The sequence below is a fragment of the Diabrotica virgifera genome, chromosome 2 (assembly GCF_917563875.1).
Source record: "Diabrotica virgifera virgifera chromosome 2, PGI_DIABVI_V3a".
Taxonomy (NCBI): domain Eukaryota; kingdom Metazoa; phylum Arthropoda; class Insecta; order Coleoptera; family Chrysomelidae; genus Diabrotica; species Diabrotica virgifera.
In genome coordinates this window covers 13,955,562-13,975,136 of record NC_065444.1, presented here as the reverse complement: position 1 = coordinate 13,975,136, position 19,575 = coordinate 13,955,562, and the positions used below count along the sequence as shown (strand labels likewise).

General features: G+C 32.1%; 1 protein-coding gene across 8 annotated transcripts in view; it reads left to right on the top strand.

Annotated features, from left to right (window-relative positions):
• LOC114345421 (probable nuclear hormone receptor HR3) overlaps nucleotides 1-19,575 on the top strand; it is a 411,567-nt gene that overhangs the window by 358,941 nt on the left and 33,051 nt on the right. For all 8 annotated transcript variants that reach the window (XM_028296283.2, XM_028296287.2, XM_028296279.2 and 5 more), the window contains 2 exons: nucleotides 12,248-12,475; nucleotides 16,837-16,999. In XM_028296283.2, the coding sequence (XP_028152084.1) occupies nucleotides 12,248-12,475; nucleotides 16,837-16,999 (391 nt within the window). The remainder of the gene's footprint in view (nucleotides 1-12,247; nucleotides 12,476-16,836; nucleotides 17,000-19,575) is intronic.

The following is a 19,575-nucleotide window of genomic DNA, read 5'->3' as shown; positions in this document are numbered from 1 at the left end:
CAGATAAGCATAGTCTCGCTACTATGCTTATCTGTAGTGCATTCGTGCTATTTCCATCTAATGTTATCGCACTTTGCTGGTTTCATAGAGATTCCTCAATATCATTTTTGTTGAGCCCTTTTCACTTTAGACATTAATAGAGATTTCTCATAATCTGTATATGTGATGTAAGGATCTTTTTGTTGGTTTCGACTTTTTTGAGCAAGATTTGTGAAAAACTGTATAGAGCTTCACTGAAACTGTAATAGTTATTGCAGCATGATGTGAACTTTATCTGACCCAGAGGTGCTGACAGATTTCGAGTTGTTTATAGCATATTGGACTTAAGATTTTAAATTATTGGGGATTCCTCGCTTTCTATTTGTGTTTGTTCCGCCATTCAGTCCAAAAATGTTCAATATATTTATTAGTCCATACTTGTTCATCTGAGTTGTTAATAGGTTCATTGTTTTTGGTAATTAATCGGTTAAGTGTTTTTTTTCGCGATTTTCCAGATAATTATATAACTATAAATGATATTTAACAGTGTTTATTATTTTTACAGACAGTTTTGTCTCATTTTTTCTGTATGGGAAGTACTATTTCTAATTTGAAATATTATGAAATAACTGCATGGCTGATTCATTTATAGGAAAGCTTCCATAATGTGTAAGGACGATTCTGTACTAATTCTACAGTTATTCTCTATGTGACACATAGATCATCACACAGATGTGTCATTTATAGAGTCTTTCGTCGGTTCTTAACCAGTTAAATAGGGCTTTTGAGACTTGGTTGTTGCTATAAAATTACAATGATCAAAAATCTAGAATTTCCTTCGTGTCATGGAAAATGAAATAGTTTAGAAGTTCGAAATATAAAAAATTAAAAACATTTACTTGATAGGAAACAGGCGATTAGTATATTGCTTGGAGAAAAACTGTATAGGATACAATTTGCATATTTTAAAATAGATAAATATCTAACAGCCCATTTCAACGTTAAAAGTTTCTTCATAAATTGTAGTAATTTTTATATTTAGCATATAACTATCAACAGTTGGTTCATCAACGTCGAAGAATTATTAAAAATCATCTTTGTTGCAGAGCTTTTAAAAACACCTGTCAGCTTTAGTTGTTAACACAATTTACAAAATTAATATCAGAATTAATATCAAAATCACAGCCTTCTATATTCACTGAATTACATACTCCAAAACTATTTGGCACACAGAAGTTTTATTTATTTAAGACCTTTTTGACTAGATAAATACCAAGTGTTACCAATGGATTGAACTCATATTGAAGTGAATATTCCAATAATAATACATACAATATACAGAGTGTTTAATCTGGCAACATTGCAAGCTTGGTTTTTGTAAAATTCAGACCACCGTTTAAGAGATCATTAGGCGTTTCCAGATTTTTGGTCCACTCTGTATTTATAATAATATTATAACTTATCAACTAGTGTTTTACATGCCGAAGAATATTGGCATCATCGGTGTATACAGGGTGTTTCATTAAGAATTGTCCATATTATAGTACCTGGAGAAACCTTAGGAAAAAAACGAAGATTTAACATAAAGGATTAGAGCAAGTAGTTTTCAAGTTATTTGCATTTAAAAATAATGAATTCAATAAGATTATGCATTTTAAACAATATTCAATAAGAGTCTTACTAAATCCATTACTTTAAACGCAGATAACTTGAAAACTACTGACTATATCGCATTGAGACAAAAGGATAATATTTACGTAAAAAGTAACCAAGAATCCAAAAAAGATGCTGAAATGATTATTACGATAGTGGCGTAGCCTGTGAGGGGGAGAAAGAAGTATATATTCCTACAGCACGACTCTGGTAACAAGGAAAAACTATCTTTTAACGCTAGTTAAAGTATCCTAACACGTGTAAACTGTTTGTCAAATTTGAAAATAAAAATATTGGAAGGTGTTAAAACAATGGGCTAAAATCATTTTAGAATATTATTTGTAATAAAACACTCTGTATCTCGGTAAGCAGGAATATTTTATTTACGGGTTTTAGGTTAAATATTTATTATATTGTGGTATTTTGGTATCTTTGTTATAGGTATTATGTGCTAAGGTCAGGGCCCCCGTAAGCGTTTCTGGCGCCTGTGTTCAAAACAGATTTTGGCGCCCCTTAAGGCATTTTAAATCATTTTTTTATGTATTTTTTGACAGTAGGTAGGTGCTTGAAATAAAGCAAAAACTGAACTTTAGAAGTCATATTCATAGTCCATTCACCCACGGTCAAATATTGCAAAACCTCCGAATTTTAAAGAACCGCTTGGATTGACATGAAATTTGGCATACCATAGCTAACATGTCAAAGAAAAAAGTGGTATTGTGCTGATGTGTGATTTGTCCTGGATGTGAGTTTCGCCTCTTCTCGGGGATAAAAAATCATAAGTTCAAAAAAATCCGGAATTTTTGTTGCTGATTAATTTCATTTGGGTTGCTAAGTTAAGTGTGATTTTTACGATTTTTTTTCCAAAAAAATAAGAGAACAACATTATTTTGACCGTAACTTACTTACTTTTGTTGCTAGAAACTTTTTTAAAAAGCAAAATAAACCTTTTTTTAAACAATTTTAATAAGTTTTACCCGAAAAGTGCTTAATTTTTTTTATTATTTCACGTTGAAATATTCGATTTGGATTTTGACGAATAAAAACCTACTTTTCATTAGCTGCAAATTTGCTTCTACTGGGTTTACAGACTTCATAAATATACACCATTTTTTCACTTTTTTGTAAGCTATATTTTTGCTAAGATTATTTTGTTCGATAAAATACATATTTTTTAAGTTATTCGCGAAAACGGGGTTTTTTTGTTGAGAAATAAACATCTCTCTCTCCTGTCGTTTCCCCATTACTGAGGATCGTGATTTCTTCCAATATTCCTAACAATGTTTCTCCATTGGTCTCTATCTTCAGCTGCTCTAAGAGCTTCGCAATAAACATATTCACTCGCAAATAACTCAGAAAGTATTAACAGTAAACAAAAATCTATAGAACTAAAGTTGCTTAGAATTAGTCAATTTATCCAATTCCGGACTTATTTTGAACGTATGTTTTTTCACCCCTGAGAAGGGGTCAAACTCACCCTCATGGCAAAAGTTATGGGTACAAGATCACTTTTTTTTCTTTGGAATATTAGCTATGTGTACCTATGCCAAATTTCATGTCAATACGCGGTTACAATAAGCGGTTCTTTAACATTCGCAACAAAAACCGTGAGTAAATGGACTATTATTTTGTACAATAAACTAACAAAATGATACAAACAGAATAAAATCGTAATAAGATAAATTAAATTGCCTGACTTCTGACATGTTCTTTTACATAGAAATCAGCAGTAACTGGATGATATACTAATAAAATTTCGAGTGTATTTATACCTTCTTCTTGGGTACCGTCTCCGTATTCAGACGTTGGCTGTCATCATGTTAACAAGTCCCTGAAACCTTTTTCTATCGGCTGCTGCGCGAAATAATTTTTCTAATGTGGTTCCACACACTTCTGTCTAATATTCCCCAACCATGAGTTTCTTTCGACCAATCCATCTCTTTCCCTCCACTTTTCCTTGTATTAAAGGCGAATTAGATGGTATTTAGGTCCTCTAATTATATGTCCGAAGTATTCTGATTTTCTGCTCTTTTTCTCCTATTTATACCTAATCCTATTTAATTTCTCAACTTTTATTTTAAAATTAACTTTTTGTTTGTTTTTTTTTTCAAATTATTTTGTAATTTTGGACCCCGGATTTTGGCGCCCCTAAAGGATGGCGCCCGTGTGCATTGCACACTTTGCACATATGGTAGCGGGGGCCCTGGCTAAGGTTTCTCCAGTTACTGTATGGACACTTCTTAATAAAACATAAGTGATAGTCCAAAGTGTTGAAATGATAATACATAGTTGCAGAGAGTGTTAATAGATTACAAAAGTGCTAAATACAGTAATCAACGAGTGCGATGACTTCACCAAACACCAAGTTACTTCAAAGTTCAATTAAAAATTTAATTTGCTTAGATATCATATATTTTGTACATAGTTAATTTCATAATTTGGGCAGTAATAACCACTTCCTGGTGATATCGTTAAAAAGTATTTTACAATTTATATTTTATATTTACACTAAATACAAATACACTCACTGGCACAAAATTCCGCCACTAAAAATGTTTGATTAAATTTGACAATTTATAACTTTCTTATTTGTACTCCGATTTTCAAGATTTTTGCATTTTTGCATTGTAGGTACATGTATCCATGTATTTATATCGTTTGTTATTATCAAAAAAATTGCTTAGGTGGAATTATACGGGGCTGAATGGAACGGTTGTATTTTCTCCTAATAAAAAATTCAGTGGAAAAATTGAAGAACTGATTTTGTTTCATAGTCATTTGGTATTATCCAGGAGGCGTCACTAAGATTTTGCTTTTGGAATTATCTGATTATCTGTTTCTTGTAAGAGCTGCACAATTTTTTGTAAATAAAAAACACTGATTGACTCATAAACATAAATATCTTAAATAGAGGTTGGATTGATAAGATTAGAATGGCCCGCATGCAGTCCAGATCTCAATCCTATCGGGCATTTATGGGATGAATTAAAAATATCTATTGGCCGTCATTCTAGGTCTCCATAAAATTTGGTACAGTTATGGCTCTGGTAGAGGAATATCGGGTTATTTCCCAGACAAGGATAGCAAATCTTATTTATTCGATGCCAAACAGATTGATTGCCAGCAGTCGTTGCTGCGAGAGATGGACATACCCGCTAGTGAATTGTTTTGTTTTGTTGTTAATTTTGTTTTGTGGTGTTAATTTTAGTGCGTTTGATATTTTTAATTAAATAAACCTTCAAAGCAGTGTTTTTATTTACAGCTTTTATAACAAAAGAGATATTCGGATAATTCAAAAAACAAAATCTTAGGGATGCCTCCAAAATATGAAAGGAGTATAAAGCAAAATCAGCCCTTCAATTATTCCAAATTTTTGAAAAATTTCTGAATTTTTTAAAGTTAGAGAGAAAATACAATGCTTCCATTCATCCCTGCATAATTCCACAAGTTTTTTTTACCGGAATAATGACAATCGAAATAAACGAAATCAATACATGTATCTACAAACTGATGCAAGAATTTTGAAAATTGAAGTTCAAATAATAAAGTTATAAATTGTCAAATTTAATCAAAAATTAGCAGCAGAATTTGGTGCCTGTGAGTGTATAACATTTTACGGTGTGGAAGGCACTTATGGAATGTTTATGTGCTTGTTTAAAAAAATTATAAAAAACGCTGAGACCCGTCGATTTTAATAATAAAGGTGCACTTTTTAAACATAAATTTAAATGTACAGGGTGATTCATGCAAGACTAGAAGAGTTCATAAGCTTTATTTTTAATGGCCACCCTGTATATTTTTATAAGCTGATAAACAACCTGATTTGAACGAACTATATCATGTAGGGTGTATTATGAATAACACAGGGTGAAATTTTGATTCATTAAAAATAAAGTTTATAAACTATGCAGGGCTTGCGTGAATCACCTTGTATATTTAAATTTATATCTAAAAAGCGCACATTTAAATTTTAAAATCGACGGGTCTTACCGTTTTTTATATTTCTTTAAAACAAGGACAGAAATAATTTTATTCCATAAGTGCCTACCACCGTATTGGGATCGTGCAAGTTCGGAAAAGCGACACCTGGTTTCATAGCTCAGGAACATTTGTAGCACTTTTAATTATATTGGCCAATTATGTTAGTCCTGGTTGCTGGACAATTGTCAAGGCCATAGCCCAAAAAAATTATAAGAAACATAATATTAAGGTTATGTTATTAAAAGGTAAACAATTATAGCAAATAAAATTAATAATTAAAATGCACTTCTACAAGAAAAATACAATTAATTAAATTTACTTTTATATAATAATAATTGCATATCATATCAATATTGTGGAGCAACATATAATTTTTCTTCTTCATTGACAGTAGATACGAAATATATGTCAATTTGACAATTTCAATTGACAATATGAATTATTTAAGAAAGTTGCAAGATTTCTCCGCGATTCGCCACGTTCTTTTCTCGTATCCCCTCCAAGTACTTGCACACAGCGAATAGCAATCGAAACGTGAACATTTGTGAACTATTATTTATTTAGATGGCAAATCTATCAAAGGAATTATTACAATAATTATTGGAACTTCTATATAAAAACTCCTATAGCAGAGGATCCAATATAGACATGAACTTTATCGATCTGTTTAATGGATAAAAATTATTTGATATGTAATTTCTTCTTCTTCTTAAAGTGCCGTGCATTTCTGTGTAGGCGTTCACCGTACATTGTCTTGTCAGGTGAGATGTTAGATACAGTCGGAAAAATGAAAGAATACCCATGCGTCATCGATGATATGCATACGAATCAAATCAAAAATTTCTAGTAAAAAAACGGATGTGACTACTACCCCACCGTACGATTTTTCGCTATGTAAATGTGTCAAAAATATTTGTGATGTTATTATTTTTCTGATAATACCTATATATTTATTGGTAATTAATGTTACTTTTACTACCGTAATTAATTATTTGATATAGATTAATAATACAAAAATAATGAGTAAGCAAATATAGTATTATGAATTTCTCCATGTTAAAGTTGCCGGACGTAAATAGTAACAGGAATTTAAAAAATGTCGTCTATGTCAGCTGAATTAAGTGACTTAAATGAAAGTAAACTTAATGAATTCAGATCATTTTGATATCCAGATCATTTTCCAGACATTATCTGCAAATAAATGTACATTCGCAAAAATATACTAATCTGTAATTTTATACACTATGATTGAAAAGTCAGAGTAATATGTACACGTTTGTGGTTATTTATTCTGTGACTAAGTTAATACTGAAAATAAACGGATGTGACTACTACCCCACCGTACACTTTTTCGCTACGTAAGAAAGTGTCAAAAAAATTTTGTGATGTTATTCTTTTTCTGATAATATATATTTATTGGTGATAAATGTTACTATTAATACCGTAATTAATTATTTGATATAGATTAATAATACAAAAATAATGAGGAAGCAAATATAGTATTATGAATTTCTCCATGTTAAAGTTGCCAGTGGACGTAAATAGTAACAGGGATTTGAAAATGTCGTTTATGTCAGCTGCATTAAGTGATTAAAATGAAAGTAAACTTAATGAATTCAGATCATTAGGTATCCAGATCATTTTCCAGACATTATCTGCAAATAAATGTACATTCGTAAAAATATACCAATCTGTAATTTCATACACTATATTAAAAAGTCAGAGTAATATGTACACGTTTGGCGAACTCATAGACAGAAGTTAACCATATTGACAGATGATTACTTACAAATTTTATTGACGTATTTTAATTAAATAAATACTTACCAAACCAAAAATACAATATAATATCAAAATAGCTCTTAAAAGAACTGAATTTATTCAAGTAAATCCGACTGATTATTAAGATTTATAAACTCTACCGAACCTAACCCAGTTTCACTGTCAAAGTGACAGAAATCGAGTCAGTCAGATTATAGTTGCCCAGCACGATTACTCGAATAGTAGTTTATACAATCATTATCTCTACTCATGTTGAATGTTTTTCTAAGAATGACATTAGAAGTACAGAAATAGTCAAGTGTGAGTTTAAATTTTCTACTAAATTAATATAACTACGTTGAACAATTGTATGGCCGTCTCACTTTGTCAATTATAAATATGTAACTGCGTATGTCTTGGATAACGTTTTTGCTTTGTAGACAACACTTAATAATCTATCTCTCTCGTTTGTTATTTATAGAAAAAGGCAGCAAATCCAAAATATGTGCTTGATATGATCGTTCATGGGTATTCTTTCATTTTTCCGACTGTATTCAGGATTAAATAATTATATTTTCAGCAGCATTGCGAAGCATTTCACAGCTGTGGATTACTGTCCATTGGCGAATATTACGCAGCCATGGCATCTTTTTACGTCCCAAGCCCTTCTTACCCTTTATCTTCCCTTCGAGTAGCAGTTGCTGAAAAGTGTATCGTTCTCCTAAAAAGAAGTAAGATATGTAATTTAGTATGTTAAGAATGATAAAAATAAGGGGTGCCCTATATAATTTTGTCCTGACTATAATTAATTAATATCTAATTAAAAAAAATGACTTGTTTTTATAAATGCTACTAAATTTTTTTTCGGCCCGGGCAGATATAATTTTAGGTTTTTTGGATCATTCTAAACAAAAATAGTACATTGTTTACCGGGTAGGAAAAGCTTAACATTCCTGGACGACTGTGAAGATTGCTAAGTCGAGGCGCAAGCCGAGACTTAGCAACACAGAGTCCAGGAATGTGGCTTTTCCTACGAGGTAAACATACTATTTTTCCGCAAATCGTTTAAAATTCGACAGATATTGATTGATTTAAAAAAAACGCGATAATTTTATTCCCAAATAAATGGTGCTTTGAAATTCCTAATAAAATTACTTGGGTTACTATGGAAACGTATTGAGGTTGAATTATCATTTATGTAGAACACTAACAACTGTACGGAAATATCATTTTTCTACAACCACTATTCAAAGTGCACTTTTCTGCACGGTTTTATGTTAGCAAACTTGATATTTTCTCACAGTATAAGGTATTTGACATTAGTGTGCAGAAAAGTGACGTTTCTGTGCCGCAAAGTGACGTTTCTGTGCCGCAAAGTTCTTTTCTGCACAGTTGACTACCTCATTCTGAGTAACGTTATATTCTGTTTACATCCGTGGACTACCGCATTCTGAGTAACGTTATATTCTGTTTACATCCGTGGTTAAACTTTAGACAAATATATAACCTATAAGACAATTATTATATTTAACTATAGCATAGAAACTAAATTATGGATGTTACAACTGTTTTATTTTACAATTTTATTCTTATTAAACATTTTATAATTATCAAATAACCAATAAGGATTTAGCAACCTGTGCAAGAGACGTCGAATGAAGTAGGTTTTGTGTAAATACGTGACTGCATAAATATAATGTCAATAATGTGTAATAATTGTTTAAATTTAAACAAATTAAGGCAGTGCATTAATTTTTTAACTGATTTCTGTGCAATTTATTTAGGTATAAGGAATTTAAATTGATTAGTAGGTATTAATTAAATACAGTTTAAAATTTATCACATAGGTACCTATTATAATTAATCGTCGTTTGGAAATTGTGATTTTTATTTTTAGGAAAAACTGTGCTTGTAGAAAAAGTATAGTGTGAAACACGTGTAGAAAGGTAATTTCTCACTCGTTTGAATTGCGGCACTCGCTTGCGCTCGTACCGCAACTTTTCAAACTCGTGAGAAATTAGTACCTTTCTGCACTTGTTGCACAATATACTATTCCTTACAGTAAGGAAATGACATTTCCTTACAGTAAGGAAGTCCTGACTTTTTCTTCAAGAAATTTTGACAGGAATGTCAAAATTTCCTGGCGATTTGCGGAAAATGTTTTTTTTTGTAATTTTTCACTTGAGTTGATCATTTTAGAATTTTTATAAACAGTTTAAAACTGAAAAAAGAACGAAAAATTACCATTTTCAAGGCTCAAAAACACAAGTAAAAAATATTAGTATTGTAATCGTCAAGTGCCTAAATTCAAGTTCAAATCTTCTTCTATCAGGTCCCGGTAATAATTTTTGCCATGTTTTATTGTAAAATATATTTTTTTAATTGTTAATGAGGAAGGTTCCTTATGGGAAGACGGGCGATCGGGCTGAATTAACAACTAACAAACAATGTTTAAAAACAAATAAGCCCAAAATACTTATCAAAGCTTATAGAATAAGGTTTGAACTTCAATTTAGGTACGTCGTAATTTCAAAAATGATATTTTTTACTATGCTTTTGAACCTTGACAATCGTCATTTTTCGTTTTTTTTTTTATATAAATTGTTAATATGTATATCGAAAACGATCAATTTAAGAGAAAAAATACAAATTACCTTCTTTGTTTCAAATGATCCAAAAAATCTAAAATAATATCTGCCCGGGCCGAAAAAAAATTAGTAGAATGTATAAAAAAAAGTAATTTTTTAATTATTATTAATTAAAGTTTGGACAAAATTATATCAGGCACCCCTTGTTTTTTATAATTTTAACATACTAAATTACATATCAAATAATTTTTATCCATTAAACAGATCAGTGGAGGTCGTTCTTATATCGGATCCTCTACTAAATAGCCCAGTAAATGAACGGGAAATACGGCGATACCGTGTAATTTTCAGGGACAACTCCGAATTGCATGAAAATTTGGATATATGTTCTACTGACCCTCCACTTCAAAGTTGAAATTGTGCCGTTGGTTGCTTTTACTTGGGGGGTGATGGTCACCCCTTCTCGGGGGTGAAAAACATATATTCAAGATAAGACCGGAAATGGATAAAATGACTGATTCTAAGCAACTTTTGTTCTATAAAGTTTTTTATGTAAGTCAATACTTTTCGAGTTATTTTCGATTTAAAATGTTTATTTTACGACAAAAAAAACTACGTTTTCGGGCGGTTTTTCGCAAATAACTCAAAAAGTAAATACTTGATCGAAAAAAATATCCTTAGCAAAAGTGTAGCTTATAAAAAACTTAAATAAAATATATATCAGTAAAGTCCATCAATCGAGTAAAAACAAAGTTGTAGCTCATGAAAAATACGTTCTTGTGCGTCTAATTCCAAATCGAATATTTCAAGGTGAAATCACCGAAAAAATAAGCACTTTTCGGGAAAAACCTATTTAAACTTTTTTAAAGTGTTTATAAAAAGCTTTATTAGAATTGTTCATAAAAGTTTCTAGCATTAAAAATAAGCGAGTTACGCTCAAAATAAAGTTGGACCTCTTTTTTTTTTTGTAAAAATATCATGTAAATCTCCCCGTGTTTAGCTCCTCAAATGAAATTAATCACTACCGCTTTACAAACAATTTACTTACTTATCTATTTTTTATATGATCTGTCAGTCTCACCGGTTTAAAGTGCTTATTTTTGAAAGGGTTATAGTTAAAAAAGCTTGAATGGGTCACTAATCACGAGTGTATGCAAAGTTTGAACAGCCATATCTGAACCAATTTTTGTCTTGCGGAAAAACAAAATGAAACTAGCATATTTATAATAACAAAACCTATATTTTTTTACTCTTTAAGATTTTTCTTATCACTAATACTTTTTAAGTTATTTTGAAAAAAGGAAATTTTTCAAAAATCTTTAGAAAATTTTGTTTTAATATAAAACCAAATTTTTTCAAAAATAAGCACTTCAAGCCAATCAAACTTACAGATTATATAAACAATATACATACAGTTAAAATAAATGGTAAAGCGGTAACGATTAATTTTATTTAGAGTGCTAAATAGAGGGAAGTTTTCACAATTTTTTTTACCAAAAAAAGGGGCCAACTTTTTTTTTCAGTGTAAATCGTTTAATTTTGCTAGAAACTTTTGTAAAAAACAAATATAAATCTTTTTTTAAGGTACATTAAAAATGTTAATAAGCTTTTTTCAAAAAGTGCTTAATTTTTCGGTGATTTCGCGTTGACTTATTCGATTTGGAATTAGACGAATTAGAACGTATTTTTCATGAGCTACGACTTTGCTTTTTCTCAATTTATATACTTTACTGATACAACATTTTTTTTGTTTTTTTATAAACTACACTTGTGCTTAGAATATTTTTTTCGATAAAATATTTACTTTTTGAGTTATTTGGAAAAAACGGTCTGAAAACGTAGTTTTTTTGTCGAAAAATCAACATTTTCAATTGCGAATAACGCGAAAAGTATTGACTTACATAAAAAACTTTATAAAACTAAAGTTGCTTATAATCGGTCAATTTATCGATTTCCGGGCTTATTTTAAGCACGCGTTTTTCACCCCCTGAGAAGGGGTGACTGTCACCCCCCAAGTAAAAGCAACCAATGAGACAAATTCAACTTTGAAGTGGAGGGTAAGTAGAACCTAAATCCAAATTTTCATGCAATTCGGAGTTGCCCCTGAAAATTACACTCCAAAATGGTCATTTATTGGGCTAAAAAGGGGCTTCTCGTAAATAATAGCATTTATATTATATATTATGTAGTGCCTCCGCCAAATGATCGAATACTCAATAAAATGGTGGATACGCCTAAATTATCACGATGTATCAGGAAAACTAACGTGTTTTTGTTTGTTTCAGCCCAAATTGAGATAATTCCCTGCAAAGTATGTGGGGATAAGAGCAGCGGCGTGCATTACGGGGTGATCACCTGCGAGGGATGCAAAGGATTTTTTCGGAGGTCCCAGAGTTCGGTGGTGAACTACCAATGTCCGAGAAACAAGAATTGCGTAGTCGATCGAGTAAATCGCAACAGATGTCAGTATTGTCGCTTACAGAAATGTTTGCGATTGGGCATGAGTCGGGATGGTAAGTTACTTTTAAAAATACCTAATTAGATATACAGTTCATCCCAAACACTTTTTTCAATGCGTCATAGTTTGTCGAATTCGCTCTAAGGCATTAAGGGGAACGGAGCAAAATGCAGTGTTTTTATTCATTTTTTTCGAATCCTGAGAAAACTAATAAATATTTTTGAAAAATGTAAACGCAGAATGACAGACTACTTTATTATCGAGCGCCGAAAGTCCCTTAGAATAAATAAAAACATTATTTTTAATGAAATATGTGAAATTTTCTCTTTTATTTTCATCCCAGTAACTTAAAATAAACATTATAGAAGTTTTCAGGGACTTTAGACCTTCGGTAATAATGTAATCTTTCATTCTGCGTTTAAATTTTTCAAAAATATTTATTAGTTTTCTCAGGATTCGAAAAAAATTAATACATTTAAAACACATTGAAAATTTTGACGTGCGTCAAAATTTTGCAATTTGTTCCCTTCCCCTTAAACTCGAAGTGACAGAAAAAAACGTATGTCCGTGATTATTACATGTACATAGAATTTCGAAAATTATGTATTCGTTGAAGGGTATTTCCATATTAAAGCTACTTATACTTACCTATAAATATGCAGGGTGCCCAGAAACTCTACCGACAAACGAAGATTCCTCAGAGAATTTTTAGACAAGACGAAAACGGCGGTTCGTTGGAAAATATATTCCCATGAGATTTTTTTGCATAATCACATTCGTGAGATACCCCAGAATAAGGTTCAAGAAGTCGTCCACGAGAAAAGTGGTCCAATTTCTTTAACAATTTTTTTTAATCAAATTGCAAAAATAAATTGTTTCGATCCGCACAATTTTTTTTAGGTTTTTTGGACCATTCTGGGCAAAAAAGGTCTCTTTTAGGTAAATGTTTCTCTAGTGTTGATAGTTTTCGAGTTATAAGCAATTTAAAATTTGAAAAATGCGAATATGGCCATTTTTAAGACTTAATAACTCGGTTAAAAATTATTATAACGAAAGTCAGAAATTGACTAAATCAAAGTTTAAAGCCCCCCTACATGATCCTGGACAAATTTGTGTCATTAATTTATTACTAAGCTCTTATTTTTAATTATTAACAATGAGCGGTAAGATCGTATTGACGCGGCGGTAACTATGTGAGTGCGAGTAAGATGCACCATTTACTGCCGGAATGGTATTTGTCTCGCACTCCCCATTGACGGCAGCCTAATACGTGCATGGCGCTCATTATTATTACTTATAAATAACAGCTTAGTAATAAAATAATGACAACAATTTCTTCAGGATCTTGTAGGGGTGGCTTTAACCTTTGATTTAGTCACCTTCTGACTTTCATAATCATAACTTTTAACAGAGTGAAAATTGCCATTTTTCGTTTTTTTTTTTCAATTTTAAATTGCTCATAACTCGAAAACGATCAACTTTAGAGAAAAATTTTAAGAGACCTTTTCTGTCCAGAATGGTACAATAAACCTAAAAAAATTGTCCCGGCCGAAAATATTGATTTTTTGCAATTTGATTAAAAGAATTGTTAAAAAACAATTGGACCACTTTTCACGTGAGCGACTTCTTGAACCTTATTCTGGGATGTCTCACGAATGTGATTATGTAAAAAAATCTCATGGGAATATTTTTTCCAACGAACCCGCCGTTTTCGCCTTGTCTAATGGCATTTTAACTCAATTCATCTAGTCCGAAAATGCTTCCTAAGGAAGCTAGAGCTCTTTGAAGATGGCGTCTTTTAATTAGTTTTTCTTAAATACCCCCAGAACGCTTCTATTTAGAAAAACGAAAATTGGTACGCATATTTATCTTCCAGAGATAAATGGATTCCATCCATTGCGAATTTCTAGTACCGGTCATAAACGTCCGTTTTGGGCAACTTAAAGCAAAAGTAACTTTTAGTACTAGAATACCTCATAATTTAATAATCTAGAGTTAAAAATGCTTAAAAATTAAAGACTAAATTAAAGATTAAAAAAGTTATGCGATAAAATAACCGTTGACTTACCCAAAACTGACGCATATGACCGGCCCTAGAAATTCGCAATTAATGAAATCGATTCATCTCTGTAATATAAATAAACGTATGAGTTTTCGTTTTTCTAAATGTTTTTTTTTTATTTTTTTTTGAAAATTCAAAAAACGAAAAATTTTCGAATCGATTTTTCTAGAAAACCGACTTAAAGTAAGAATACGTTTTAGTACTAAAATATCTCACAATTTAAAAATCCATTGTCAAAAATGCCTAAAAGTTAACGACATAAAAGTTATTCGATAAAATAACCCTTGCCCTACCCAAAACGGACGCCTATGACAGGTACTGTAAATTCGCAATAGATGGAATCGATTTATCTCTGGAAGATAACTATGCGTACCAATTTTCGTTTTTCTAAATAGAAGCGTTCTGGAGATATTTAAGAAAAATTAATTACAAGACGCCATCTTCAAAGAGCTCTAGCTCCCTTAGGAAGCATTTTCGGACTAGATGAATTGGGGTAAAATATCTTAAAATTATCTGAGGAATCTCCTGTCTTCATTTGTCGGTAGAGTTTCTGGACACCCTGTATAATTGGTTGACAATTACAATACTCTAAAAATAGATAACCAATCCATGATGCGAATAAAGATAATTTGAAACAAAAGTACCTATCGTGACAGTACATTCACAATGTTAACGGATAAAATGACAATTGTAATTCTAGGTTAGAAATTAGTCAACGACGTAGATATAAATATTTTATGGCACTGGTATATTCGGATATTGCATAGTGAATTGTATTCTATATTTATTTATTTTTTCCTTAAAATATTGTAAATATTAATATTCTGGCAAATATTCATATAAATATTGATATTTATATAAACATAAATATAAATATTCTGACAACTCTCAGTGTCAGATTTAACTAAAATGTCATGTAATGATTTGCGACATTCTTAAAATCCTATATGACGTCAAAATTAATGACGCACTGAAGAAAGGGTTTGGGATAAACTGTAAAAGTAAAGATAAATTTATTACAAAAATTGAGTCTATATTTACTAGCATATTTATTTAATTCACTTATTAATCCATTCACTCACGGTAAAATATTGCAAAATCTCCAAATTTTAGAGAGCAGCTTGGATTGGCATGAAACGTATACACATAGCTAACATGTTGAACAAAAAATTGATATTGTGCTGATGTGAGCTTTTGCCAAGCGCTGATAATTAGTTATATTCCTCTGTAGTTAACACATTTTGTTTTGTCTCTTTTTTAATGGATAAAAAACCATTATGATGTTTTTCTTCCATCTTATTGGAATGTCTTCTTCTTTTGGGCCTCTTCAAAAGAGGGCTTCCATACAAGCCTATCGGCTGTCAGGTAAACTTTTTCTTTATACGATACTGTTTTGACTCTTTTTGCTTGCGTGTATATTTTTGTTTGCTTACTTAGGAGCATTTCTGTGCTTCTATGCTAATTTATCTTTTGTCTGAGATATTTCTCTGTTGTTTTTATTATATTTCTTAATGGACTTTTTAAAATAAGCTTATAAAACACGTGAACAGACACATCTCGGATCTCTGTACCAATACCTACATCCTCAATAAATCCCCGTACTAATCCGTTTTCTTAAGCCGAATTGTTTGTTGTCCAAGTTATCTTCGTATTTATTGTAAATATGATTTTAAGATTTTAATAACCCCCAAGCCCCCCACCTCCGTGGGTGGTCGTGTTTGATGTCCTTCGATAGATGTTTAAAAAATATTGAACACGTATTTTTCAGTTTTTTTAGTTACCACCCATCTCCGTGGGGTGGCCTGGTTGGTGTCCTTCGATAGATTTTTGAAAAGTATTGGACACGTATTTTTCATTTTTTCTATCTAGCCTTCTTTTCGCGAAATACTCGCTTTTTTTGTGAAACTTTGTTACTCGCCCCGCTCAAATCGTCAGATTTTTTATAAATACACCGTTCTGTATGTACTTACCTTACCTTATTTTAATCTGACGATTTCGAGTTTTTCTAAGGATAGATTTTTTTTCGGACCCCCTTAACGAACTACCCTGTATTAAAAGTCCATATATGATAGGGGTACATTTACAGGGTACAAGGTTTCTCCCCGTGTGATTTTCTGATGCGCTCGAGTAACTGCAAAAATCCCCGCTTGGGCTCCTCTACCATTAGTAAAACCGCATATTATACATATATAGGTACTTGATATTTGATAAACTTCAGAAACCCTACACCTATATTATCTTGCTCTCTGTACAAGATAAAATAGAGCAAAATTCGACAGGTTTTTTAAAACTATTTTATTTATTATTAATATAATCTCCAATAAACCATGTATAAACTTGCTTATTTTTTTTAGCGGTAAAGTTTGGTAGGATGTCGAAGAAGCAACGGGAAAAAGTAGAAGACGAAGTCAGGTTCCACCGAGCTCAACTGAGAGCGCAAAGCGATTCTGCGCCTGACAGTTCAGTTTTTGACCCTCCCTCACAGTCCACTGGGGATCAACTCCATTATAACAATGGGTAAGTACAAAAAAGTAGTAATCTGTTAAATTTAGACAACTTACGATACTTTTTTTGGATACAGCTAATTTTTTTAATACATCTTTTGACATTTAATTTGAAAAGGACTAACTATAGAGCTTGTACTGTATATTTGATGTTCAGAACATTATTCAATGTTTTGTCAAATATGAGAATAGTATGAACAAAGTCATTTTATTTCACATACATCAAGTAACGATTTAACATTCACATTTACAGACTTTATTTTAACTTCTTCCTCTTTTTGTGTAGACATGACTCTGCTTTTCAACGTGCATCCAGTAGGTTGCACTTCCATCGTTTTGGTGGTCTTCCCACTGATCGTCTTCCTATTGGAGAACCGTCTCTCGCCATCTTTGCTACTCTATTTGTTGTCATTCGGCTTATGTGGTCTTTCCATTCTACTCTTCTGTTTCTTACCAGTAATTAATGTTCTCCACTTTGCATCTACCTCGTCTATCTGTATTTCTATCTCTGTCCCACAGCATCTTATCTATTTTTGCGAAAGATTTTCATCTCTGCTGTTCATAGCATTTTGTCTGCTCTGCCTGTGTCAGGTCGTGTTTCCGCTTCATATGTCATTATTGGTCAGATCACTGTTTTGTAATTTCTACCTTTCATTTCTGTTCCAATAATTTTATTTCTCCATATTGTTTCATTCAGGAAAAATGCGGTTCTGTTTGCTCTATTCACTTGATCTTACACTTCTGTTTCGAGCTTTCCGTAATTATTATTAGTGTGATGCCTAGATGTTTAAACTGCATCACTTATTCTGTTATCTGACCATCCAGCTCTAATCTACATATTGGTTTTGCTGTTATAACCATTCATTTTGTCTTTTTTGACGAAATTCTTCTTCTTATGGTGCTTATCCGTTACAAATGTTGGACACTAACATGGCTATTCTGACTTTTTGACTGCTGCCCTGAAAAGTCAGGTAGTGGTTAAGTTAAACCATTTTCGCAGGTTATGCAGCCAGGATATCCTTTTTCGTCCTGGACCTCTTTTCCCATGCACTTTACCTTGAAGTATGGTCCGAAGTAGGTCATATCGTTGTTCATTGCGCATTATATGGCCCAGGTATTCCAGTTTGAGACGTTTTATGGTTACGACTAGTTCGCGCTCTTTACCCATTCTATGTAGAACTTCTTCGTTGGTAACTCTGTCTATCCAGGAAATCCTCAACATGCGTCTATAGCACCACATCTCAAATGCTTCGAGTCTCTTCAGTGATGCTTCAGTTAAGGTCCATGACTCCACGCCATATAAAAGATCGGAGAATACGTAGCATTTTAGTAAACGAACCTTTATTTCCAATTTTATATCGTGGCTGTTAAATTTTTTTTTCATTTTGACGAAAGCTGATCGTGCCTTCTCGATCCTTATCTTAATTTCCGTCGATGTGTCCCACTGTTCATTTAAGTTTGCACCCAAATAACAAAAGTTGGTGATTTGTGTTATAGGTTGTTGGTTAACTAGTAATTGATCAGGTGGTATCCTATTTTTGCTTATAACCATGTATTTGGTTTTTTTGATGTTAAAATCAAGCCCAAACCTGCTACTTACTTCTGCCACCCTGGAGACAAGTGTCTGCAGACCTTCAAGACTGTCTGCAAAAATGACAGTATCATCAGCGTATCTTATGTTGTTCAATCATTCTCCGTTTATAAGTATTCCCTCGTCTATGTCCGTTAGCGCTAGGTTCATAATGTGCTCTGAATATGTATTGAACAATAATGGGGACAATATACATCCCTGTCGCACACCCCTTTTTATCTTTATGTCTTTTGGTAACTGATTCCCTACTCTAACAGCTGCAGTTTGTTCGTAATAGATATTGTTTATTATACGGCAATCTCTGCTGTCTAGACCAATTGAATTTAATATGTTCATCAGTTCGTCATGTTTTATTCTATCGAACGCTTTCTGGTAATCAACAAAACACACATATATATCACAATTCACGTCTCTACACCTTTGAAAGAGAACTTGTATTGCAAAAAGTGCCTCTCGAGTACCCAATGCATCCCTGAAGCCGAATTGTGTATTTGTCATGTGTTCTTCACACTTTTTATATATTCTTTTATGTATAATTTTTAAAAAAGTTTTCAGGAAATGGCTCATAAGGCTTATTATTCGATAATCTTCACATTTTTTGGCATTGGGTTTCTTAGGGATTGTTATAAAAGTTGATCTTAGCCACTGCTGGGGTATTTTTCCACTTTGGTATATATTGTTGAAGATCAAGGTAAGTCTTTTGACTTCGTCTTTATCCATAATTTTCAAAAATTCTGAGTAGAACTCGTCTGGTCCTGCGGCTTTTCCCTTCTTAATATTGTTTATAGCAGCTTCTACTTCCGTTTCGAGAATAGGTGGTCCGGTATCGTCATTTTCATTTTGTGTGATGGTGACATTCCTATCGTCTTCAAATGTTGTTGTCACATAGTTCATCCATGTTGTTTTTGTTTCTTCAATATCAACTATTGGATTTCCTTGAGCGTCTGTTAAGTGTCCCGGCCTTTTTGATTTATAGATGCCTGCTGCTTCTTTGATCT